The sequence below is a fragment of the Thamnophis sirtalis genome, unplaced genomic scaffold, assembly GCF_051295495.1.
Source record: "Thamnophis sirtalis isolate CommonGarterSnake01/CBP01778 unplaced genomic scaffold, rThaSir2_p1.2 scaffold_2, whole genome shotgun sequence".
Lineage (NCBI taxonomy): Eukaryota > Metazoa > Chordata > Lepidosauria > Squamata > Natricidae > Thamnophis > Thamnophis sirtalis.
In genome coordinates this window covers 6,680,184-6,706,721 of record NW_028261382.1, presented here as the reverse complement: position 1 = coordinate 6,706,721, position 26,538 = coordinate 6,680,184, and the positions used below count along the sequence as shown (strand labels likewise).

At 41.7% G+C, this 26,538-nt stretch overlaps 2 protein-coding genes across 7 annotated transcripts in view; one reads left to right on the top strand and one right to left on the bottom strand.

The window, feature by feature from the left end:
- Positions 1–2,529: 2,529 nt before the first annotated feature.
- On the bottom strand, positions 2,530–7,364 carry SENP8 (SUMO peptidase family member, NEDD8 specific). Its single transcript, XM_087704159.1, has 2 exons — positions 7,313–7,364; positions 2,530–4,704 (listed from the first exon to the last, which is right to left on the bottom strand). Exon 2 carries the CDS (start codon positions 4,667–4,669, stop codon positions 4,034–4,036), a length of 636 nt encoding a protein of 211 aa, XP_087560285.1. The 5' UTR covers positions 4,670–4,704; positions 7,313–7,364; the 3' UTR covers positions 2,530–4,033.
- A 438-nt stretch (positions 7,365–7,802) lies between these two features.
- Positions 7,803–26,538, top strand: part of MYO9A (myosin IXA) — a 102,240-nt gene continuing 83,504 nt past the window's right edge. For all 6 annotated transcript variants that reach the window (XM_087704158.1, XM_087704155.1, XM_087704157.1 and 3 more), the window contains exon 1: positions 7,803–7,978. The gene's annotated coding sequence lies outside the window, so the exon portion shown is untranslated. The remainder of the gene's footprint in view (positions 7,979–26,538) is intronic.

Below are 26,538 nucleotides of genomic sequence, written 5' to 3'. Positions count from 1 at the left end.
TCAAGGTGGCAGAACTAATACTCCTGCCTATTTTCCTCACCACAATAACTCTTATCGGGTGGGCTGCACCGAGAGAGGGCCTGACCCAAGGTAAGACGAACTGCTTAATCCAGAAGCCGTAGGTGATCTAGTAATAAATGACAGACACACACACAGCAATGAGAATGGGAGGACTGGGGTCACACACTGGCTTTTATCTTTTTAGGGTAAATAGCTTTGTGTGTGTGTGTGTGCGTGTGTCAGAGCTTAAGGAGTGCTGTTGTCGTCACTTGTCACTCGTCAACACGTCCTAGTTCAGTTTTGCACACAAGCACCACCACAAGAGCCCCAGTGGCGCAGTGGTCAAAATGCAGCGTTGCAGGCTGACTCTGCCCACAACCAGGAGTTCGATCCTGACCGTCTCAAGGTTGACTCAACCTTCCATCCTTCCCAGGTTAGTAAAATGAGGACCCAGATTGTTGGGGAAGATAGGCGGGCTTTGCAACTTGCTTACAGAGGGCTTTAAAGCACTATGAAGCGGTATGTGCCTAAGTGCTATTGCTATTCTACCCTTTCTGTGGCTCCTCCGAGTCTGTCTCGCCTTCAAATAGAGCCTCTTGGTCTCTTCAGTCCCATAAAGGCTACAGGCCTTCATATTTTTGGGGGGAGAATCCCTGATGTTCCACCTGCCGAGACGGGAAGAACGGTTCACCAACAAAAGGGTGAACGACAAAACCGCGCCCAACTAAATCGCGTCGCTGACGTCATCAACAGGGCGACAACAGCGCGGAGACAGAAGCACGCTGTCAACCCGAAACCTAAACTTAACCCCTAACTCTAAACCTAACCATAAAACTAACCCTTAGCCTAACCCTAAACCTAACCCTTAACCTAACTCTAACCCTTACCTTAAGTTGAATCGGCTTCCTTTCAAAGCGCTATTTAAAGCGCCCTTCTTTCTCCGCGCTGGCTGTTGTCGCCGCGTTGATGACGTCAGCGATGCGGTTTAGTCGGGCACGGTTTAGTCGTTCGCCCTTTTGACGGGTCACGGGGAAGAACAGTGGGTCATTTAGGAAAGTCAATGTAAAGGGGGGGGAGGAACAGGTGGAAAGTCTTAGAATCCCTCGAATGGCATCTTATGGAGTGTTTGCCTTTCTCTACCTGGTGACGCCTTTGGCATCAGAGGTTGTTTGCTTTTCTCCGCACCTAAAGGAAGCTGCTGCATTTGGACTCCCGTACTGAGCCTTTCAAGCAATAAGACCATAACTGCACTAGGGACAATCTGCAAGGAGGTCTTTATGGCACTTGCTTAGAACTAAATGACTTCTAGATCAGGGGTCCCCAATCCCCAACCGGCACCGGGCCACAGCATGCCAGAAACTGGGCCGTGCAAACAAGGAAAAGTCCCGTGGGAGGCAGGTAGCATGTGAAACCATACCCCCTCTGATCCATGGTAAAACCTCTCTCCATAGAACCAGCCCCTGGTCCCCCAAAGGTTGCAGGGTCGCTATTCTAAATAAAGAGGCCCAGAAATGTTGGAGACGCCTTTTGATGCAAATGATGCAAAAGGGCATTTAGAAGACTACCAAACTGGACTTCCTTTGTTTTTCCTTGAAGACGTTTTGCTTCTCATCCGAGTAGCTTCTTCAGTTCTGACTGAAGAAGATACTTGGATGAGAAATGAAACGTCTTGAAGAAAAAAGCAAAAGAAAGTCCAGTTGCCTTTTGAAAAAGCACCCTTTGGGACAACCACTCATAGACATTTGGAGGAGTGCATTTCCCTCAACCCAGCTGAGAGCCGAAAACACTTCCAGTGATGCAACAATGATCCAAATTGACTTCATTGGTCATTTCTAGTGTCTCTCTGCTATTCCTGTCCTGGGTGGATGTGAAGGCCCTCGATAGTTGGTGCAGAAACTGAAATTAAAGAATCTGCATAGGGCCTCTTGGTTACTTTCTTTAATCCCACATTCTTTTATTCTGAATTCTCTGTTTACAGACGTAGGAGGGCCAAGATCCCTTTTTTCTCTCTCTCCCACCCCCACCCCCCCTCTATCACCATGGCATAACACTTGAATTTTCATGCTGCTGCACCATAAGGAAGCTGACAATCTAGTAATTATGACAAGTTGCCTTTTAGGTGAAGGTTGCTGCTAAAAATACCCAAATAAAAGGACCTGGGTTTTAACAGTAGATTGCTACCAAAGAGTTCCTGGGGAGCTATTAAAGACTTCCCTTTTGTTGTTTGGGGGCAAGAGAGAAGCAGCCACATGGGAGGGCTTCATGGTGCCTCTGATGCTGTCCTAGAATTCATGACTGAATGAAGGAGCTGCCTCAAAAATGCCTCTGAAGGCATCCTTGATTTTAATGTGCTATAACTGAACTCTTAACAATCCATCGTGGTCTGCAGAAGCTTCTTCATTTTACAGAAAATATCTCCAGAACTAAGTGGCTGTCTCCCTCTCCAGCTGGGTGTAGATTCCACAATTCAACAATTGTATGGAAACAAAATAAGACTTAATGCCACCGAGCATCACTTTTCAGAGAGGTTTTCTTTTTAATTTTTGACCGAAGGTTTTTCCCAAACATAATGCGATTATGCAAATAAGAGAAATTGCCAAGTGCTTCTGACCAACAGTTTCAACATACGGTAAAACAACTGAATTTGTTACTTAAATCCTGTTGAAGATGCTCCTTGCGCAGCGTTTTGAAAAAGGATCGTTGCTGAGGCAGCATCCATCAGGAATCAATAAAACAAGATTTAATGCGGGGGTGGTGGTGGGGGAAACGACCTCAGATAATATAGGCTGTAAGGCTATACCACCTGGATTGGCACATTACCAAACAAAATAGGTTACTTTTTTTCAGCCCAGCCAAATGTTCAGCAGAAGGAAGCAAATTTATATCGCACAACCATGGAAGAGGCTTGAGAAATGGATGAGCACTGATCCACTGCTTCATTGGCTATAACAACCTCTCTCCTAACGTGTTGCTGAATTTCTACAGAACCACTGGCACACCAGCCAGGTGGTTGTCTGCATCTGCAATTTTCAAGGAATGTGAGTCAACTCCAGCTCTCCGTTGCGCCAAACCTTCGAGTCCTCCTGCCATTACATATCCAGAAATGCGAGGGTGCAATGTTGGGTAACTGATTAAAACCAAGCCTTACTGGACTTCACTCCAGCGGAATACAATTTAGGGAAATAGATTCAGTGCACTATTAAGGCACTCTCTAGGTCAAAGTGCTCAAAGTGATACGCAGAAATTTCAGTTTCTGTAGAGATATATGGATAGATAGATATCCCCCTGGCCCTGGTCTCGATACCGAAGGGAAAATTCCTTTCCCTTTAATAGTTTCATCATATCATCCATTCAGAAGTACAGCACCTTTACAAAAAATCCTTACCGTGTTAAATAAACAGGAGGCGGAGATGGAGCTAGAAATAAAGAGGAGCTGACTCTCCTGCCTTCAAGGCAACTGTACTGTACAATAATTTGGCTTCCTCACACTACAGTAAAGCATATAGTTATTGGAGGCAGGCAAAACACTTCACACAATAAATAGCTTTACCCCGCTTCCTTTTCAGAAAAGCAGGAATTAGGGACCTCTGCTTCCCAGCCCTAAGACTGAAGCTTTGGATACAAGCGATAACAGTAATTTTACAGCCGTATAAAAATCTGATCTCCATTCCCAGACATTCAGGGATGCTTCTGAAAGAGAGACACTGAAAGCTGCCGTAATTGCACAGAGGCTGTGTCTCTGCCACTGACATCACTGAAACTGGATCACACACACACACACAGAACTTGAGCATCGTGGGGATTTGGGAGGCTACAGAGGTTAGGCTAAGCGGCAGCTGCTCCAAACTGTAGGGAAGATGGCGTCGCTATTTCCCAGGGCTTAGCACTGCAGAATAATGCAGTGCAGAAGAAGTGCAAAGATAAGTACATTTTTTCTGTAGGGAAAAAGCAGTCTTGTGCACAAGTGCTCTCAGGCACAGAGAACATGGTTTTTGTGTTTTTTTAAAAAAAGACCAATCGCTGGAAAGTCATGTCACTTCTTGGAGAGTCCAGCAATGAGTTTTTTCCATTCTTCTCTCTTTCCTGTGATGTACGAAGGAGTCAAGAGCTGAAGCACCGGTTCCTGCTGCCCTTGGAAGAATTCCTGGCACAGGGCCTCCGTGTTGCAGATCACATACATCCCACAGTCATAGCTGTTCTGCTGCACTGGAGCCTTCTCCTCCACAAAGGCAACTTTGCCCCTCTTGCCAAGGAAGGACTGCAAATTCCTTGCAACCTGTTTGGCATGTGCGGAGTTACACCTGCTGTGAGAGTCATAGTGGGCAAAGCTGTCCTTGTCTTGGAAATACACTAGCAAGCTCCAGTGGGTGCCACCGGCTGCCTGGTTGGAGTTGTCATTGATAGCCAGGAACACAATTTTCTTGCGTAGCAGGCCCAGGGGCTCAAGGAACACGGCCAGTTCCTCCTGGTCAGTGGTGCATTTGATGAACTGAGCCACTTCTGGGCCCACGAAGCAGGCCTGGTCAGAGAAGTCTCGGAACTGGCCATTGGCAAAATACTCAAAGGCAAATCCAATGATGTGGTCGTTAAGCCAGCATGGAGGGTCTAGTAAAGAAACATCCGATTGTCTCAGCAAACTGTCCATGTAACTCAGGACCACAGGGTCCATTCTGTGCAAGCAGGGCTACGACTGCTGAAGAAAGCCTAAAAGGAAGAGAGACGAAGAAAGAAATTTACACCTGAGAATTGTCAAGAGCTCCTGCATCTGAGCTCCCGAATGAAAAAGGTGAAATGTGAAAACTAGAGAACATACGTTTGATTTGCCAAATGGGATTGGCAAATTGATTAGATGTTGATTTGACTGGATGATTGATTAGATGTTTACTGGATTTTGAAAGATTTTCCTACCTCAAGGAAAGCAAACTGACTCTTGAATTCAGGGACATATCTGCATATTTTTCAGCCTGATCGGATTTTTGTTTATCTAAAGGTCTCTGCCACTAAAACTTTCTCAAGGAATTAAAAAACCGACTGCAGCCTTGAAGTTGTTTGATGTTCTGCTTTTGTAAATACTTCTGTATATCACTAGGCTCTGATTCAGCCTTTTGAAAGTGGACAACTGACAGTGAGCGCTGTCCCCTGGGCATGACTCAGAGAAAACTGGAGAACACCCATTCATTACAACAGGAAAGACACTGCATGTGCTGATTTATTTACTCATTAGGAAGGAATGGGAAGTTTTCCTGCATACAATTAAAAGACAAAGGAAATTCACTGATGACTTGTGTGTATTAGTAATCGTTAAGATCTTCAAAGGCAATAACTAAACAACTGCCTTTTGAAAACAATGAGGGATCTATATAGTAGATCTTCTGTAATACAGAGGTCTCCAAACTTGGCAACTTTAAGATTTGTGGATTTCAACTCTGCTGGTTGAGGAATTCTGGGAGTTGAAGTCTACAAGTCTTTAAAGTTGCCAAGTATGAAGACCCCTTGTTATAATGAACTGATGTTTGACTTTTTTTAAAATGTATCCAGAGCTTCCTATTCTTCCGAGGCAAATATCTTATGGATTTAAGACCCATAATGCTGATCACCGTTAACAGGAATCTCAAAATGGAACAGGAGCGTCTATGATTACCTGAGTCAACAATCCAGACTTGCACAGGTTAATAGCTACACAATGGATGCTGCATCCTTCTCTTTGCTTAGCCTCCAACTGTCAGTAAGAGCAACATGATGGTTTTCAGCATTGTCCCACAGCAAGAAATTGTTCATTTCCTGGCTGCGTTTCTTTTCTTCCCAATAGCCAAGTATTGCTCATTCTATCCATTAGCTGTTACTTGAAACCTCACAGCAGTGACTCACCAAATAAATTCTATATCTAAAGGAAATCGTTTTCAGATACCAACTCATTTCCTTGGGAGCTACAACAAAGCACTTTTAAGTATACTATACAAAGCAAAAAAAAAATAGAACCTGCAATTTTGAAGGGATAGGCATGCAGGAACCTTTTTTAGGCCAAGTAACTTTCCAGTGGTGGTGGTGGGGGAGGCAAAATAGCCTTGAAAATTGTAGAGTAAGAAGAAAAATCTTGTGCACAACCTCTGATGACTTCATCGCCACATCCATGTCGCTTTTTGGGGTAAAGATGTGGCAGTAGTTTCTCCGGTTGCTTTCCGAGTTGCTTTTTAGCCTACATTTCCTAGTGGTGTCTCATCCAAGTATTAACTGAGATGAACCTTGTTTAGCTTTTCCAAGATAAGCCAAAGTTAGCTAGATGCTGCCATCTCACCAGGTAGAATAAACTATCTGACTATTATATAATATCTAATATAATATATTAGATAATATAATATTATATATTAGAATGACAGTTCTTTATAGTTGCAATTTCCCTGCAGGTGAAATTATCTAACCACGTTTTACTTAGCTGTCTAGGTAGTCCTCTACTTACGACAGTTCGCTTAGCGACTGTTCAAAGTTACAACCGCACTGAAAAAATGTGACGTACGGCCACTTTCCACAGTTACGACCACTGCAGCATCCCCATGGCCACCTGATCAAAATTCAGGCAGTTGGCAACTGCTTCACACTTATGACCGCTGCTGTGTCTACCCCCACATCCCCGAGGTCACACAATCCCCTTTTGCGACCTTCCCCCAAGTCACATTCCCTTAACAACCGGGTTACTCACTTAGCAACCGCAGTGATTCACTGAATTACTGCGTCAAGAAAGTGGGGCAAAACTCACTTGACTAATGTCTCACTTAACAACAGAAAGTGCTCCGCTGTGGCCTTAAGTCGAGGACTACCTGTATCTAGAAGGCTGGAGGTTTTCCACTTACCAACTGGGTCAAGAAAGTGGGGCAAAATTCACTTAACAAATGTCTCATTTAACAACGCCCCCACCTTGATTGTGGTCGTAAGTCGAGGACTACCTGTATCTAGAAGGCTGGAGGTTTTCCACTTACCAACTGGGTCAAGAAAGTGGGGCAAAATTCACTTAACAAGTGCCTCACTTAACAACGCCCCAACCCCTCTATTGTGGTCGTAAACCGAGGACTAATCCTAACACCGGATGGGGGCGAATCAATGGCGGGGCAGAGGCGGTTTCCCTCACGGAGAAAAGGCGGGGGTGTTCAACCCTCCAGGCGCCTAGGGAGCGCTATCCGACAACGGGACCGTATTCAGACCGGGCCGCAGCCACGCTCAGCGTCCCCCTCAGCCGGCCTTTCCGCTCATTCCAGCCGCCCGAAGGCCGCGCCCGGTTCTCCCTTCAGAGGAATCTTCCCCTCACGAGGCGCCTTACCTGCCGCCGGGCCTCGCGCTGCTCGCCAGGGGGGGGTGTTGCCCGGGGCGGCCGCCAAGCACGTCGCCGAGCGTCGTAAAACCCTCTTTAAAAAAAAGGCGCCGCTTTCCTCCCTTTGGCCTCCACCCCTCCCATCCCGCGCTACGCCACTCGCGTAAAGCACCGACGGGAATCGCCGGGCCGGGGGCGGTGAGGCGCGCGCCGCTCTCGCTTTTTCGGATGGGGCCTGCCTGTTTCTTCTGCGCCTCCTTCGCTCCGCCCCCCTGGAGGCGGAGAAGGAGGAGGAGGCGTGGGCGGGGCTTGGCTTGGGGCGCGGCAGCCGGAGGAGACCTCCGCCTCTCGCGGCCGCTGGTGGCGCGAGCGCGCGCGTCACGTCAGCTCGAGGCTGGGTGGGGAGGGCGGAGGGGGGGGGGGGAAACGAGAGAGAGAGAGAGGGGCGTGGCCCGGCCCGGTGCGCGTGCGCGCGCGCGAGGCAGCCAGAGGCGCGGCTGAGGCGGCTGTGAGGCGAGGCGAGGCGGCGTTTCCTCCCCACCGAAGCGGGGAGGAGGCGGGTGGCCGTCGCGGTGGCGGTGCTGCCCCTCGCCGGCCCGGAGCCAAGGAGCGAAAGAGAGAAGGGAGGGAGAGGCAGAGAAATAACCGCGGCGGAGCGATGCGGCGGCCCCGCAGGTGAGCCTCGCCCGATGCCCCGGCCCTCCGCCGGCTTCCCCTCAGCCCCGGGGATGAGGCGCCCGAAAGACCGAGCGGGAGGGCGCTCTCCTCCGCCGCACCTGCGGCTCCCCAACGACGCCTCTCCGCCCGCGGCTTTCCTACCCCGGGATGAGGGAGGGAGGAAACGGGGCCGCCGCCGCCGCCGAGATCCGGACACGGGAGGGATGCGCGCGGGTGAAGAAGTGCGGGGTGTGTGGACAAATATACCCCACGGAGCCCCCCGCCCCACACCCACCCCAATAAGGGAAGGGGGACCCGGCGCCTCCTCCCGGCTTCATTCATTCGAGGCGGCTCCCGATTCCGAGACTGCCGGATCCGCTGCTGGGGGGGAGCCTGCTTCCCCCCCCGTCGCTTCTGGAAGAGACCCCCCCACACCCTCTCCACCTCGCCCACCCCCTACCCACTTCTTCCCTGCACCCCTTCTTTCGCCTGCCTGCCTCGCAAGGTCACCTGAGCCCCCACTTTCCTGGGTCCCCCTCCCTCCGTCCGCCCTCCCCTCCGCTGCCAATGTTACATGAGATCATCCATTTTTGGAGGGTTTCTTGTCGGACCCGGTTCCCCCCCCCCGTCCCTCCCTGCATAAAAAGCCAAAAAAATTGGGGGGGGGGGTTTAGAGGGAGAGAGGGAAGAAGGATGGTGGTGCTGTTGCATTGCGTGGTGTGCAAGAGGTCGAAATCTGGGCTGCAGCAGCTGCATTGTGATTCCCCCCCCCCCTCTATGGAAGAAAAAAAATCCCAAGCTGTGCTAGAGGAGAGAAATAAGTCCCCCCCTCCTTTCGTAGGAGGTTTAGAGGTATTTTAAGGGGGGAAAAGAAAAGAACCACAGGAGAGAGAGAGAGGGAGAAATGGATTTGCTCCACATCCTCACAGGCTCTTCCTGTGTAAAAACTTTCTAATGGCAATATTTGTTTATCTGTGCTGCTGTATTTGCTAGATAAGCCACAAAAGGAAGCTGCTGCTGCTTCTTTCTTTCTTTCTTTCCTTCTTTCTTTCTTTCCCCCCCCCCTCCTCCCAATTTTGATTTGGCAGCCGAATTTGGGACAGCGGGCTCAGGCCTTCCAGTATGGCAGGAATGCTGCAGTCCAGTCAAACTGGTAAAGGCTCTCGGATCTATTTGCTGCGAAATGTGGTTGCAACGCCTGCATTAACTGCAATTAAAAAAAAAATACTCCGTTTTTGCCTTGGTGGTTTTCTTCAAGGGTGCTTTTAAAGACATGGCATAACACCATGTGGACCGCGCATCCGTTCTCAACTGTTGCTGTGGACTAAAACTCCTGTGACTGTGATGGTTAATGGCTGTGGTTGTGGGTCCTGCTGTCTGGGAACGGTGAGAGCTATAAGAAAGCATACTTGGAGGGCACTCCTGTGGCTGTGGCTAATGCAGTGGCTTTTTTGTGAATTCAGTCTCTAAATCCATCTGCCTTAATCTTCAGGATGGGAAATGGAACATAATCTTCTTGCTTCCTCCCTGTATCCCATGGAATAGTTAGTTAAAATGTATTTTAACATACATTTTAAACTGGGTTTTCCAGTGCTGTGGGATTTAACCATATTTTTATCTTTAGCAGTATTAATAAATATGATTGACAGCCGCTTAAAATTCACTTGCCGCCAGTTTCCCTTTCTCTCTCCCCCCCCCTTGTCCTGCTTTTTAATGCTGGCAGTCTCTGTGCTCTACTTTTCTTGCACTGAGTGAATTATTTTCCTTGAATCTGTTTTTCGTTTTTAAGGAGCCTTACAGTTTGGCTGTTCAGATTTATCATAATGCAAATGAAGTGACAAAGAGCACAGCAGTGTGGGTTGTGTTAGGAAGACATTCTTCCTTTTCTCCATTCTGTGGAGGATGAATGCAGTATTTTGAAAAACTTGGAAGGGATTCCACAAAGGTGAATTGGGCATTTGGTGCAGGATTATATGAATAAAACCTCTTTTTTTCTTACTAGGTATTTGTGCAGATTTGTGAAAAATACAGTTGGCTAGTATGTGGCTCTGTGTTTATTGGACCCAGGCAGAGTGTTAGTTTTTTATTTTAAATGTGCATGAATTCAGCCATTTGAATAGTAAACAAATAATGAGTTACCATTGATGCTACTGTAGTGTCAAATTCACCATAATGAATACGTTAACATTTTCAGGAAAATGGTGCCAACTTCTTTAAAATCATCTTCTGCATCTCATATACTAATAGTCATTTTATTTCATTTACTGTATGTTCTACAATATTGCTCTTAATAGGTGAAGGTAACTTAAATTTGGAATGTTCCATTGAAGCTTTTAAAAGATATTCTGAAATCAGATACTGTAATAATTTAGAGAGTTTAGTATACCATTTCACCAATTTATGTATTCAGCCTTAAATTTTTATAAGGCATGTTTTTTGAGTGCTGGCATCCAAAATGAAATAATAGAACATTTGGAAGATTTTGTGAGTATACAAGAGATACAACAAATTAGTGTATTAGAAAGCTGCTGTCACTTAAAAATCAGTTCTGTTAAGGAAACATAGTCAAAAGTCATATATCCTCCATTAAATCTCTCTTTTGAAATTGCTGTGATAAAAGGAAAAGACAGCCTCAATTTGTGTTTGACTTCTGGTGATTACATACAATGATAACAATGTAGGTTTCTTGGCAACACTGTGGAAACTTTTTGCTCTTGCAGTTTTTTTCTTTTTCAATTTTCAGATTAGCCTATAGTTTTGCGATTTCCCCTTGGCCTCTCATTCAGGTACTTTCACCCTAATTAGCTTTTTGGAGGTCAGCCTGATGTAGCTACCTGTGGTATCTGAAGATGCTTTTAAAAAAAGTAATTCCGTCTTATTGATTTAGCATGGCATGTTTATTAATATTTTTACCAGTACATATTTTCTCTAAACTGTTATTATTTATGTTTATCAGGCAAAACATTTTTATTTTAAAAAAAATTCTCAGCATCAGAAATAAACCGCTCAAAAAGCCATTGATTCATTTAGATAGCTAAACCTCTGATCTTCAGCTGTAATAAAGATACAGAATTTGGAATCACAATGAAGCTGCTGCCTGCTTTCTTGTGTGGCTGATGCGGCTTATCAAAAGATCCACTTAAATTCATAATGTATTTCCTATATGAATGAATTCTCCAGAGAAATAGTCTATTTTTTTTAATGCATCATTAGTACAAATGAAACTTTTAAAAAAATGGGAATGTTTTTTACTTGGCTCTAAAAGAAGATGCTTTACATAATTTCTAAAGTAGTCCTGATTTACAGAAATATTTCAATATTTTAGTAGCTCTTGGAGAAAATAGAAGGAAGAAAAAGCCTTTGCTTTGTAAACACTGCATAGTGAGCCAGCTCTATTTTTTTTAAATTCCATTGATTAAAAAAATGACTTTGAAACTTTGTTTTCTTAGTTTAATTTTGTTTGTTTTTAAACAGTATTATGCCTCTCAGCTGAAATCACTTTTGCTCATTAGTTAGCTGCTGTTTAGTTAAAATGTGACGAGAACTAATTGGAAGTTGGACTTGCTTTTTTCATCATGGGATGATGAATGTTGGACTTCTCAGCAGATTCAGAAATGGGAAGTTGCTAAAATTCATGCTCTGGGATGGCCTTCATCATGAGGCTTATGACCCCAAGTTCCGTTTGTCCTTATGCATTTGGTCAGTTTGCTTCCATGAAGGTTGAAGCAGTTGGGACACTTCCCCTTGCGTTGGTAGAGACTAGTCATAAGTGGGACCCATAGCTGTTTCCCTAGCAATACAATTAAAAGAGTTTCAAGTGCAGCATAGCTGCCTGAATTCAGTTGCTTTCACTGACCGTTGGAGTTACAATTTTATCTTACAGTACTGCTAAATTAGCTTTTATCTACAAGGTTGATCTACATCATGATCAACAAAGGTTCCTGTGAGAAGAGAAGAGCGGTGCTTTGGCAATATCAAGTGATATATCTGAATTGAAGCAGCATCCTGAAGTCTTTATAAGCTGCTTCTCTTAAGTTGCTCAGGTTTCATTTGCAAATGTGTCTCCCCCAACCCAATAACCTGTGGCTCCAACTGACAAACCAGAAGGTCACCATAGTCAATGGCACTCAACCCTGCCCAGAGGTCTATTACGACCTGAAAGGACATGCCTGCTTCATCCAGGTTCCAGTGAAGGTAATGATCAGAGCAGCCACCACTGTTTCCATCCACTGACTGGGTCAGAAACTTGAGTGAAAGGGTTCCTAATGGGTGTTCCAATGGGTGTTTTTTTTCCCCTTTTTCTTGCCTGCGACTTCAGCTAATGCTGCTTCCCAGCCTGCATGTACCAATCACTGTTCTGTTTCCTGAGTGAGCACCTCACCTGTTTTTGTGTGCAGTTCTGTGCTGCTGTCGTATGCAGACACTGAATCTAATGTCCTTCTTGGTATATATCTCTTTCAGTTTCTGCAGCTTTTTGTTTTGATGTGCTGTTTTCCACATTACCAAGTGTTCTTGGCAATGTTCCCATGGAGAATTAAGTTGGAAAAATAGGTTCTATATGATTGGCCATCTCAATGGATTTTTCAAAGAGTATCTGTAAGCCAGGATACTGGTTTCCTGGCAGCTTTCACTCATGTACCTTTATACCTTTATTTGAGAAATCAGAAAAATGATCAGTTTATGTCAGTGTACTTTTTTGCCTGTATCTAAACCAGAAATCATTTTCAGATGCAGAGCTGCAGAAAGAAAATATTATTTGGAAAGAGATCATGATCCTTGCTGATCACAAACAGGTAAACTTAAAATTATAGGAAGGCAGCTTCCTATAATTGGGGGGGTGGGGGTGGAATCACCGGTGTTGATCTAAAGTGTCTATCGCCAAACTGCACAGTTAATTAACAGTGCCCAATTAACAATGCCCAAGATAACCTCAGTTGTGGTTACAGGGCCTAAGGAGTATGATTCAAAATATGGTGGATTTTAAACTGTCCTTTTCAGTATCACAGCCGTTTGTATTTATTGGATGTGTGCCATAGAACTTGTGTGAAGTAGTAGATTACATAATCATGGAAGAATGCAGCCCCATTACTGTTGGAAAAGTTCTACTATAATATGCAGCATTACTTGAACTGTAGTATTTGTTTTGTTATTTTCATCAGCTAATTTATTTTGCATTTGAGTGCCCTATCGCCTATTCCCATCTGAAGGAAGAACTTGGTGCAACAATATTTTTAACGAGCAGGGTTTTTGATTTTTACATAAGTACAGTATACTGTGGGTTATAGAATTATCAAATTCAAACTATAATAATCAATTTGGGTGAGGAACTAAGCTGCCCCAAAAGTTTCTCCGCATCAGTTTTTAGACTAAATAAAATACAAATGGGACATGAATAGATTTGGGCTAACTTAATGCAACCTAGATTCAATGAAGAAATGCAGAGCTTAAATAGCTGTCTGGCCTTTTTTTAAAAAGACCCCTAAGGAGAAAAATTGGTCCATTTTAAGTAAATTGCTCCTACCAACAATATTCCTCTCCAGTTTTCAATGAACATCTATTTTTATCATTTGAACTTGTTAACATTAGTTTTTCCATCTGAATGAGCTGAGAAAAGAACTTTATCTGGCAAGCTGTGCATGACCTGTATTTGGAGAAGAAATGAGGAGCTGACTATTAAAATTCTAGAAAGGCACTCTTTGCCCCGCAGAGTTGTAGAAGAAACTTTATATAATTGCTTTCTTGATTCACACATTATGTTACATAATAATTTTGTTTGCATGATACCCCAGCCCAGCTGTTGTGTTTGTAAAGTTGTGTGTTACATTATGTATGAAGAAAGCCATTCTGGTATTTTTCAATGAACCGTGCTGAAACAAACCATGGCTTAGAACAAAAAGTACCTAATCAAGCTACAGAATCATGTTGACCTTAACTTCCTTAAGCATTGCCTCAACCTCTCAAACCCTTGCCAGAAGATTGATGCGATAACAAGGATAATTTTATCTGCAGGAAATAATCAGGTTAAAATAATTTGTTTTTAGTTACGGTACATCAAAATTAGATATGACTGAACCCATTTCTGTGCCCTGGCTTACCTGACCAAGTAACCCAGCTCAATTGTTTATCCTGCCAGCTCAATCTCTTGACACACAACCCCAAATCCCCAAATGTGGGCCTTGGCCTAAAAAGTACCCCAGGGATACAACTGTGAGTGATATAGTTTCCAAATATCCAGCAATAAATAATACGTTTTCTTTTTGTTACATTGTTTTAAATAGTTCTTGTTAAGTATCATTTTTCCAATGTGGCCATTTTAGCTAATTCAAAAGGTAAAGACATATGTGCTAGTCGTTCCCGACTCTAGGGGGCGGTGCTCATCTCCATTTCAAAGCCTAAGAGCCTGCACTGCCCGAAGACGTCTCCGTGATCATGTGGCCGGAATGACTAAACACTAAAGGCGCATGGAATGCTGTTACCTTCCCACCAAAGGTGGTCCCTATTTTTCTACTTGCTTTTTTACATGCTTTCGAACTGCTAGGTTGGATAAGCTGGGACAAGTAATGGGAGCTCACTCCGTTACGCGGTGCTAGGGATTCATACCGCTGAACTGCCGATCTTTCTGATTGACAAGCTCAGCGTCTTAGCTACTGAGCCACCACGTCCCTAACTGACTCATAGTTACTGTGTTATAGTGAAGCGGAAGACTGTTATAACTACAGGTAGTCCTCGACTTACAACAGTTCGCTTAGTGGCCATTTGAATTTATAATGGTACTAAAAAAAAGAGACATGACCATTTTTCACACAACCTTTTCAAGCATCCCCATAATCATGTGATCAAAATTCAGACACTTGGCAACTGATTCATATTTATGATGGTTACAGTGTCCCAAAATCACGTGATCCCCTTTTGCGACCTTCTACTGAGCAAAGTTAAATGGGAAACCAGGTTCACTTAACAACCGGGTTACTAACTTACCAACTGCAGTGATTCACTTAACAACTGAGACAAGAAAAGTTGTAAAATGAGGCAAAATTCACTTAACAATTAAGAACAGACATTTTGGGCTCAATTGTCATAAGTCGAGGACTACTTGCAATGCAGATTATACATGTATCTTTTAAAATGTCAACCTTGTTACCTGCCATGTGTTCCAGTTGTAGGAAATAATGTGTTTGTTAGGGTTTTTTTTCAGCCTTTGTCAAGCAATCAAATCTTCCGTGTTTTGTTTTTTTTAAGTAGAAAAATGTCTGAAATTGGCAGTAGTTGTTTGGGTGTGGCTCTAAAAGAGCATGTTTCTGGTGGTGCTTGTGCGGGATAAATTAGGTCTAATTATAGATACCAGAAAAAGAAGACCGGGTCAGTTGGACTATCCAGCAATGTTTCTGTTAACTTATGGCTTGGAATGAATTTAGCTGAGTAATGATAAGATTATTTTATTGTTTTATTGTCCGTGGGCAACATTTACACGAATGCTTCCCATTTGCAGAAGTGAAGGATTTTGAAATGAAACTGCAACTGATGGTTTTCAGAAAATGGTAACTTGTCACACGCTCCCTTCCCCAGTATTGCTTTTTATATTGGAAGTACCTCATGATCTCACTTGATAGATTTCTCTCAAAGTCATTTTTTAGTGTGCTTGTTTTCATGGCTACTACCGCAGCATCCCTGTTTTTCTCTCTTCTTGTTGTTATTAGTTGCAAAATCGTGTCCGACCCATCGCAACATTCCTCCAGGACTTCCTGTCCTCTACCATCCTCTGGAGTCCATTGAAGCTCACGCCTACTGCTTCGGTGACTCCATCCAGCCACCTCATTCTCTGTCTTCCCCTTCTTCTTTTGCCCTCAATCGTTCCCAGCATTAGGCTCTTCTCCAATCAGTCATTCCTTCTCATTAGGTGGCCAAAGCATTTGATTTTCCTCTTCAGGATCTGGCCTTCTAAAGAGCAGTCAGGGATGATCTCCTCTAGGACTGGCCAGTTTGATCTCTTCTTAGTAAACTCCTTAAACTCTGTTTTTACCTTGTCCTGTCTGTATTGAATGAATGTCATGCCTTCTCTTGGGGACCTTGTCAGTTGTGTTGTGCCCAATGTTTGACACTAATGTGCTTTTATGTGTATCATGGAAAATAATGGAGAAGAAAACTGTGGCAAATATAACTTTACTGAAGCTAACTGAGTATTTACATATCTCATTAAGTTACACCAAATTGTTCTTATTAATCTTCGGACGTTTGAGGTAGGAATTAGATAAGTATAGAAATGACTACTTTAAAAATAATGGTTAGGAAAATAAAGATGTGGAACAGCCTTTATTGTTTGCTTTTAAAGACCATAAGTACTTTCTCAGATGACTGGTTGAGAAGGTTTCTAGACGTTGGGAGGAGCTGAAGTGAGCTCAGTTTTAAAATTTACTCCCTTCTCTTGTTCCATTTACAAAGCAAGCTAAGGGAAAGCTTTCAGCAGCTTGGTTAACATGGTCATCAGTATAGCCGCTTCCCATTTTTTCTGCTTTGCCCCAGTGGGTTTGTCATGGAATCTTTGTGGGTACCCACTGTCCTACTTCCTTCCCACATCATGTGAGTTTTTCCAGTGGTTAGCATGGATAGCTGTTTGGATCTATGATAACCCCCTAATCTATAGTTGAGATCACTCCTGAAACAATATTCTCTGTTTAATTTAGGGGAAGATGTTCCCTATCCCCTCACTCCCAAAAATATTATTGGAAATCCTAATTATAGTTCATTTTCTCTTCGATGTCTAGGAATTGAGAGATTGGGCCTTGAAGGGCCAGTCATTAAAGTTACTGAGATGTGCAGTGATCCTTCTGGAGGGAGAAAGTTTTTTGTCTTCATCCTTGCTTCAAAGACATGGTTAATTCACATGCAGAAAGAGCCATCTATATGCTCTTGTGAAAGTAAAAATGTGTGGGAAAGTTTGAGATCCGAAGGTTTTTTTTTTTTTTAATGGCCCTGTTTGAATTCTAAATCAAATAGATTCAACTCAAATACATATAACTGGTCTCATCATGCTTAAAACAAGATTAGGATATAAGCTGATATAAGAATTTCCTCCCAATTATTCATCCCCAATTAACAGGTAGGTATAAGCAATTTTCGGTGTATAATTTCTTTTGGAAATTTTAAAAGATGGCATCCACAGATAATTTTTTTAAAGCATCCAAAAAAACTATGTCAGAACTAAGGCCCTTTCAGAGTTATTTGGCAGAAAGCAGAAGGTAGAATTGCGAATAAACATGCTGATTGGAGGAATGCACATTGCTGCCTCTGTTATTGCATGCTAGACACTTTCTAACCCTCAGTAACCCAGCAACACTGCTTCTTCTTTTCTCCATCTCCTGTTTTCCAGAAGCTCGTTAGAAAAATTGTTGCCAAAAATCACTAAGGAAGTAGAATATGTGTAAGGTTGCAGTGTGAATTATATTATTGCTCAGAAACTGATACAATCAAATTTCCAGGAACTCTTTAATGAATGCTACTGATCATGTCTTTTGTTCATACCAGTTTGACCCTGCCTGTGTTGTCTTTATCTTTTCTAATTGGCATATTTCACTATTAAAAATATTCAGCGTTGTTTTTTTTTAAAGGGATGTGATGAAATGCTATTCTGGATGCCAATCCCACAGATGTGACATTTAAGCCTGCCTGCACCGAGCTGGGTAGCATTTCATAAATGCATGTATTTTGTTGCTAACTGATCTTTGACTTACTTTGAGTTTCTACTCCAGAATAGATTACATCCGTTTTTGCAAATTTTAGTGTAATGCATTTAAAAATTCTACGTTTTTTTCTATGAGTTTCTTGTAACTGGAAGTATTTTAAATGCATCAGGAGGAAGAAAACAGAAGTACAAGTAGCTGTGGTTCAGCTATAGTAGGTTTGTGTTAGGTAGACTTTCCCAAAGTAAAACCCTAAACAATAGGGCTTCATGTTTTTTTTAAAATAATCCTCATATTTAAGATGAATCACTTTGAAGACAACTCTTAATTTTGTGGGAATTATTTTTTTCATAATTACAGAAGCTGGGCTCCTTGATGAGAACACATTTTGAACCTGAATCTTGCTAACGATTTATCACTTAACATAACAATTTACCCCTTCAAGCTAATTTTCTTCTTGTTATTGTTGCTGGGCAAAAGGAATTAACAAATTCTCCAATTGTAGGTTAGAGATGTTAAAATTAGAGGGTGATCACTTGTACATTGGTGAGTAACTAAAACTGTGCTTTCTTCTTGTTGTGGGCACAGTTAATTATCATATCATTTTTAGGATAACATGTTTATTTAAAATTATTAACCAGTTTTGCAGGTTTATGCTCAATTTTCTCATGAAAACATGGACCTCTAATTTTTTATTTTGTTTTATCTCACAACTTTTTCGTGAGCGGTAAAATCAGATTTATTTTTGTAAATTCCAAGTATCTCTTACTCTGTTTTAAGAATTGTTAGCCGGGGTCACCAAATGTCAGAAACTCAAAGAATGGATAAGTTGTGTTTCTATTAGTTAGAGTTGCTTCAGTTTCTTCTTATATGATAGTTCAGAGTTTTCTTTGCTCCTGGTAGAACAATTCTCTGTATTTAAAGAATTGAAACTTGTGAAACTTAATTATTTTGTATTGGTTGATTTGCAAATATTGGTATTATAAGATAAATTGTTTATAGAATGGATGTATATGTTGTTGCTGCATTTAATCCATTTAACCCTAAACCAGGGTTGGCAACCTTAAACACTCAAAGAGTCCCAAAGGTCCTAAACAGAAGCCCCCCATTCAATTCTGGAGCCGACTGGAAATCCGGTTCCCCCACCATAGAGTCTCTTCCTAGCATGGCGTCCTTTTTCTTCTGCTGACTGGAAACCCGGTTCCCCCACCATAGAGTCTCCTCCTAGTGTGGCGTTCTTTTTCCTCTACCTGTCCTAACCAAAAGCCCTATCAATTGTGGAGCCAACCAGCGAAGGGAGCTGCAGCAGAGGGATGAAAGAGCCACATGCAGCTCCAAAGCCGCAGGTTGCTGACCCATGATCTAAAACAGTAAATTTCAGATTATTTTAAGCCAGCTGGATGACTTTAGGCCAGCCACTCTCTCTCTCAGACCAGGATTTCAGCTGTTAGGCCTCTTTATTTAAAAAAAAAAAAAGTCCTATAAAATTTGGACAAAACAAATTTGACCATTTTTTTAAAACGTGCAAAGTAGAAAATATACTGATTTCTTTTTTCTCTTGCTATAGGGCTCATTTGCCATCATTGTTTGGCCTTGCTGCTGTAGTGCTGCTCTTGGGTATCTCTCAGGATAACTGAGGATTGTTGTTTGCACCGATTTCCTTAATGCTCACTCCTATCTTATGGGAAAACTTCCACTTTATGTTACCAAACTCTTCTGAGCAACAACGCCCACACTGTCTGCAGCTCAGATTTTTCTTCATAGCCATATGGTCCTGCTATGCTTCTATGTCTGGCAAGCTTTTTCCACCATTTGTGCTGTTATTCCTTTTTTCCCCCTCCCTCCCTCCCCCTCCCCAAAGATACAAATGTACAAGCTGATTATCTCACTGCTGAAGGCTTTTTCCAGAACATTAAGGGGCGATTATGGTTCTTCCATATATAAGTCAGATTCCGTAAACTGGACTCGGCTGCAGGATGCAGATTAAGCTTTCCTGCTGACTCCAGGTTGCAGTTTTGTCTTTCCAGAAGATTATATTTGCCTCTTCTTGTCCTCGCTACCAACTCTTCTGTCTCGCTTTTGCATTGGGCTTTGGAGAAAAACAAATTTCACACATCCATGCTAAAATATGAAGCATGAAGAAAGGGAGCAACAGCAGCTGCTCCCTTCTGTTTTCTTTATCAAGCTTGGACACAAGTGAGATCATTTCTTTCTTGAGAAAGGAAAAAAAAAGCTGGCGTCTTCACCTTATCTCGTATGATGGAAAAAGTTGGAGTCTTCACCCCATCCATGTATGATGGGAACACTAAAGGCCTCAGCAGATGGCCTCAAGGTGAAGTTGATTTGATATTAGAGTACCTTAGTGGTGACTTCTGTGTGTGTGTGTGTGTGTGTGCCGCTTCATTTAGTGTGGCTATTGATGGGCATCTTTTGGGTTTAATTCAGAGGTGGTATTCAGCAGGTTCTGACCAGTTCTGGAGAACCAGTAGCGGAAATGTTGAGTAGTTCGGAGAACCGGTAAATACCACCTCTGACGGGCCCCGGCCCCATCTATTCTCTGCTTCCCGGGTCCCAGCTGATCAGGAGAAAATGGGGGATTTTGCAGTAACCTTCCCCTGGAGTGGGGAGGGAATGGAGATTTTACAGTATCCTTCCCCTGCCATGCCTGCCACGCCACGCCCACAGAACCGGTAGCAAAAAAAAAAATTGAATCCCACCACTGGTTTAATTACCTGAGCTGCGCACATGGTTATTATAGTTGTAGCATGAAAATACCTTACTGTAGTTTTTGGCTGCCAATCTTATCAGAAGACCTTCGGAGTTCACAAGTGACACTGACAAATACCCAAGTAGTCAAGCGTCCAATTGAGGCTGAGAGGTAACATCTGCCCTATGACTGACCCATTACTAGTGGACTGTGACAGAACAGGCTGTCCATTCAATGGATGGCTTGTTCAGTGCTTTCCCCTCTGGCAGTTGCCTGCTGTGTCAAATGCTGCTTGCCTGAATTTTTTAATTCAGCCAGCAAAATGGAGTAAATGTAATTAAAAAAAACGCACACAGTAGGCTATATTTTCTGAGCATCTGATCTTTTACCATGGTGGCATTTACATAATGCACTTGATTTGTCTCAAGGAAAAACAGAGCTAATTTTGTGCAAGTTTTCTTCTTAAGATTGAACCACCATCTTTGTTGGCATGGTAATATCCACCTATTCTACAGTATCACGCTTTCATATGTTCCAGAAGTATAATTAGCAAAGGTTAAGCTTGTGAATAATAACTAGCCGAGAACAAATATGACCACAGTGTTCTTAAAGACAAATTCAATCTAGAGCATATTGAGTTGTTTTAAATTGTATAACTGATTATAAATAATGTGAGTTGTTTTAGATTGTGTAACTGATAATGTGAGTTGTTATAGATTATATAACTGATTATAAATAATGTGAGTGTGCATTTTGTATTTTTGGAAACGATTTCTAAAGTAACATGATCTGAGACAAGTGGCATTTGTATACTTCCATTGATTTAATTTGATTATTTGTACATTCAGAAGATCACTAATGAAGAGTTTTAATTACATTCATCTAACAGTTCTAACAGCTTTCATTTGGGATATATTTCATTTTCTTTCATTTAAACATTTTTTTCCTGTCCTCCGAATGATAGTTCTCAAGTACTGACTCTTTCAAGAGACGAAGTTATAAGCTGTGTTGGAAAAGCGTCGCCCCTATGCTAAGTCAACCCTAGAGCGATCTGCAGCACAAGTTACAAAAAGTGTACTGTTGTATTTCCCATTTCGTAATTAATGTGCATTAGTGCACAAAGTACTCTCATTCAAGATGTTCCTCTGTAAATGTAACCAGAAAAGCAGTGACAGCACAATATTTGAATGAAATAACATTGGGGTGGGGGGAGAGGAAATGCCTGAATTTAGAAACACTTTGCTTTGCTAGATAGCATAGCAAACATGTGACAGGAAGCATCTGACTTTCAGAATTACACACACAAATGGATGGTTTTTCGAACACATGATGGAGAAGGATTTTAACCACTCCCAAGTAAAGTCACTGTGTGAGGCTGAAGTCAAAGGGACATAGGACAGAAAGCAACCTTAAAATCTGCTTGATTAGAAAAAGCGGATTAACCCTTTCCTGATAGCCAGAAAGGCACTTCATGGTAAATCCAACTATCAGTCAATCCATGGGACACATTCAAATCATCATGGATTGAATGTGCTGCGGAGCGAACTATATTATGCATTTGGTCCTTAATAGATTATTTCCATCTGAATTCTCACCAAACCCCAGTCATTCGATCTTAGGTGGGAGCCTCCAATGATGGTGCATTTCTTTTACAGCTATCAAAACTCATACAATCACACTTAGACACCACCGTTTCCATTTTTATGGGTTAAAAAATACAAATGCTGCTTTAATAAACAGTAAAGCTGAGCTCCAAACAAACATTAGAATTGCAAATAATCTTTCGCTACATAGTCAGCCTGTTATGTTTAAATAATGTGGAGTTTGGTTACTTCTTGTCTGACAAATACCTTGAAATTATTGTTAGAAACTGCCCATTTTCCTCGTAGAGCGGCTCATAACTTTGAAGCAGGGATGAGTAGAGATATGTGAGAAACGCACTGCAAATGTGAATGGCATTATTTCGGTGCTTCACCTATTATTATTTAAATTATATAATTAGTGGAGATGGTTTGACTTAAAGAAGTTCTGCAGCAACTAGTTGCATGAGCAATTGTGCAAGAAACTCCTGAGCAAAGGAGTTGCTTTTGTTACCTTTTGTAACCCTGGAAATAATTCCCAGTTGATAGGTGCTTCTTAAAGAACATGTCAGAAGAAGACAGAAAAATGCTAATTATATAGGAGAAGTTGTGGTTTCCTTTTCTAAAAAAAAAAATATTGTGCTTATTTCAGGAAGTGGAATAAATCCAGACTTGCCAGTAAGGCAGGACATGTGACTTAGTTTCACTTGATATAATTCTAATGTAAGCAATTTTCTTGATCCACCATTTTGGGGTGGGAAGGAAATGGAGGCTCTTTAAAGTTGAGGAAAGTGTATGGAATAAATCAGAGATTTCTATTGGAATTGAGATAATGGCGGTAATCTTAAAAGTGGGTGTTTCAGGACCTTTGCATGCCGCTGCTCAAACTAGTCTAGGTTGCCTTAATTACAGTATATGTTTCAAATCCTTTCATAACGCATTCTTACGGAAGTTTTTCACCTCTGCCCTTCCTCCAGAAAAGGGCAAGTTGTATCTGAGCCATTTGGGGAAATCTAAAGAGCATTTAATTGGCAGCCTCAGAGCTTGCTTTGGTGCTGATGTGTTCCTGCATTTCAAACAATGATTATAAAGGATTATTGTCAACATATTTTGGAGGGGGGGGAAGGGCAAAATTACTGGGAAACGGAATTGCAAATTCCCTCTTATCTGGTTCATCAGGTGATAGTTTGCATGATCTGGATATTGGCTCCTGCCCTTACCTTTTCCTGTGCTAGGTGTGATCTCTCAGGCAGCAAAAGTCTGCCCATTTCTTCTTTTAGATAAGTTTGGAATTGCACTTCAGGAGGCAGCAATAAAAACAGAATTATGAAAAACGTAAGGATATGTTTGAAAATAGCAGTGCCTTGTTTCCTTTTCCACATAGAAAGAAGTTTGGTCGCAACGATACAAGGCGGATTTTCTAGTCAGATCCTCCTTATTACTGACTGCTGTTATCAGTATAATTTTCTGCATTGTACAGCATTGCACAATAAAATTTAATTAGACATTCCAGATCTATATGGTGGGCTGCTGGTTTATATAGTTATGTCCACTTGTTGAGGCCAAGATGTTAATGAAGTTTCTCTTGGAATATTTGGTATGTAAAAGCACCTTTTTGTTTTTAACTACTTAAATAATGATATTGTTGAATTTGATCACCTCATAGGTCATTTCAAAGAACCAGTTCCCATGGAGGTACTTCAGAGACACGCATGTTTTTTTTCTTTCAGTCATGAACTGTGCATATATTTTCATCGATTTCTTCAGTTCTCTGACCACTGCCAATCTATAAAATGACCTCTTCTCCCAATCTTAATTTTGCATAGATCCTTTGGTAAAGTGTTTCGAAATCTTATCAGAATGCTTGTTGACACTGTCAAACTCTTTATAGTTAAGATAGTCTTGTTGACTTTTTTTTTTTTTACCAAGACCTATCCCTCTGTTTCCAGCTTATTCAGAACAGGTATTAAATGGCCTATATAATATCCTTATTGGATATGTTTTTGTTACGTTTTTGTGACTGCTTTTTACTATTTTGTTACAGAGGGAAATGTTACAAATGTATATTTTTGTTAGAGGTTGCCTAATTCACATTCAATTTATTTTAGAACTCTGGTGTGGAATTTTTAGGCATTTAATCAATGCAAGGATGAAGATTTGTGAGAAGCTTAATGGCTTAAACTGTATTTAGACAGAAATACAGTTAAAATTAAAGCCATTCAGCTTCTTTACAATATATTTCTTCTGGAGATACTTTAATTCCTTTGCCAATCAGGGACTGAATATGACAACAGTTGAATTCACCAATTGGGGGGAATCAGGCTCTGATTCTCACATATATGCTGGCCTGGAGACTATCAGAGTAGACGTTGAGTATAAATCAGATAAATTCCAAATTCAGTTCCTTATTATCAGCTGATAAAGACTGGTAGCAGGTTACTTTATGAGATAAAACTCAATGTGAGCACCTGAAAAATTACTTCCAAATCGCCTATGTTAAGTTGGTTCAGTTTAGCATAGTATTGTAATATATTCTATTGCCTTGAAATACCTAATTCAGTTAAAAGTGAAATAGTCATTTGATGCATGAGCATAAATGTAATATCGTGCATGCTATTTAAGCATTTGTGTTGTGTATGCATTTATTAGTGGTGTGGGAAGCAGAGGATTGCTATTCCTGTAGGACTACCTATAAAAACTTCCTGTTTGGCATCTTGCAAATGTGCCTCTCTATCGTTTCTAGCTTAGTTTTTGCTTTACAGGGTCACATAATTTGCTCTAGACCAGGGGTCTTTCAGCCTTGGCAACATTAAGATTTGTGGACTTCAACTCCCAGAATTCCCCAGCCAGCCATGGAGACCCCTGCTCTAGAGAATGCTTTGACTTATTAGCCACTTCAGTGAGTCCTCACATGAATATAGGCTCATGCATAAATGCCTACTTACTTGATACTTGAAAGCTTAATGTCCAGTAGTTGAATTACTGATGAATGCATACTAAATACTTGGGCATTAATCGACTTTCTAAGATCTATATTTCATGTTACTGGCAGAGGAAATTCAGAAATAACCTAAAGTGAAAAGTATCCATTGCAATCTGAATGGTCTTTCCAGGTTATCCCTGAGAAGGATTCCTTTTGGGAGAAAGTCTGTTTAATTAGCTCACATGCTGCTTCATTAAATGGGGGGGGGGGTTGGGGGGAGGAAGGGTTGCTGCAGAGAGAGAATCACTGCTATGTTCAGTGAGAGTTTATCAATAGCATTAGTGTTCTTTTGCATTACCTGAACAAACAAGATGTTAAGTCCCTCTCTACTTCATGCACTGCTTTACAGTTGTGAGTATATTATTAGAGGTAACGAATAAAATACAGGCTTTTATTGTATCCAAAATGGTTTGTCTCTGATCTGTGCTGATTTTTTTTATGATTCAAGCATTGGCCCCTTACAACATTTATGGTGGGGAACGGCTTGCTTTCCTGCCTGACCCCATACAAATATCTTTGTCTAAGCTGATCATCTAATGCAGAGGTCCCCAACCTCTGGATCATGGAGCAGTACCGGTCCGTGGCCTGTTAGAAACCAGGCCGTGCAAGCAGCAGGTGATCAAGCGAAACTTCACCTGAGCATGCTGGGGATCTAGGTTGTGCAGTGAAACCATCCCACCCCCCCTAGTACATGAAAAACATTTTTTTCTTCTTAACTGGTCCCTGGTGCCAGAAAGTTGGGGGATCACTGATCTACAGCAATACACAATATTTGGTAAAATAATCACTGTCCCATTACTAGCCATGATGCAACTGCTGCCTGAAATGTTCTTACAGGGTGAAGCCTAAAGCCAGTAGCTTGCAAATAATTTGTATGGCTGTATACATTTTGACCGATACATTCTGCCAGTGCAGGATAACATGCCACGTGAGCAGAACTGCAGGGCAAGCTGGCACCAGTTCAATCGGATTGAATTTCCTTCCCTCTGTGTGTATGATGTGTTTCCAGGGTGTGAGGGCAAACTTTGGTAGGGCTGGCTAAAATACGGCAAGTTTCCTGTCTTCATGATTCTCTGCATCATGTTCCTTTGCGTTGTAATGATTCTATGATGGGGTATTAGGGGACTGCCTTAGCATACTGTCTTTAGAAAGATAAATAAATGGTTCCTTTCATTCAATGGATTAAAGACCTGTTTACACTTATAAACCTACAAAGATAGTTACTGAAACACCATTATTGTATATGAGAATAAATCAGATTTACATGAATAATGTAGATAATTCACAATTAACGTAAGAATATAATTCCCTCAGAATAAGTTATGAGTAAACTAGAATAATGTTGCATTTCATTCATCACCAGATCAGTATTTGAAAGAAATATGTTCTCTGTTAGCACAATGTTTTGGCCTATACAGCGTTTATTTAGATGCCAGTGACTATGAATTTGGTCCCTAATAGACTACAAAAGATCAACATATTAATTATTGAGGGTGAAATAAAAAAGTAAGTTAATCACACCCAAATCTCGTTATCTCGTTGCTAAAGAATTACCTCTATGTACTTTCCATATGCTTTCTACTTCTCTCCCTACTGTTTAAAAACATCTGGTTCTAGAAGAGGATTTTATA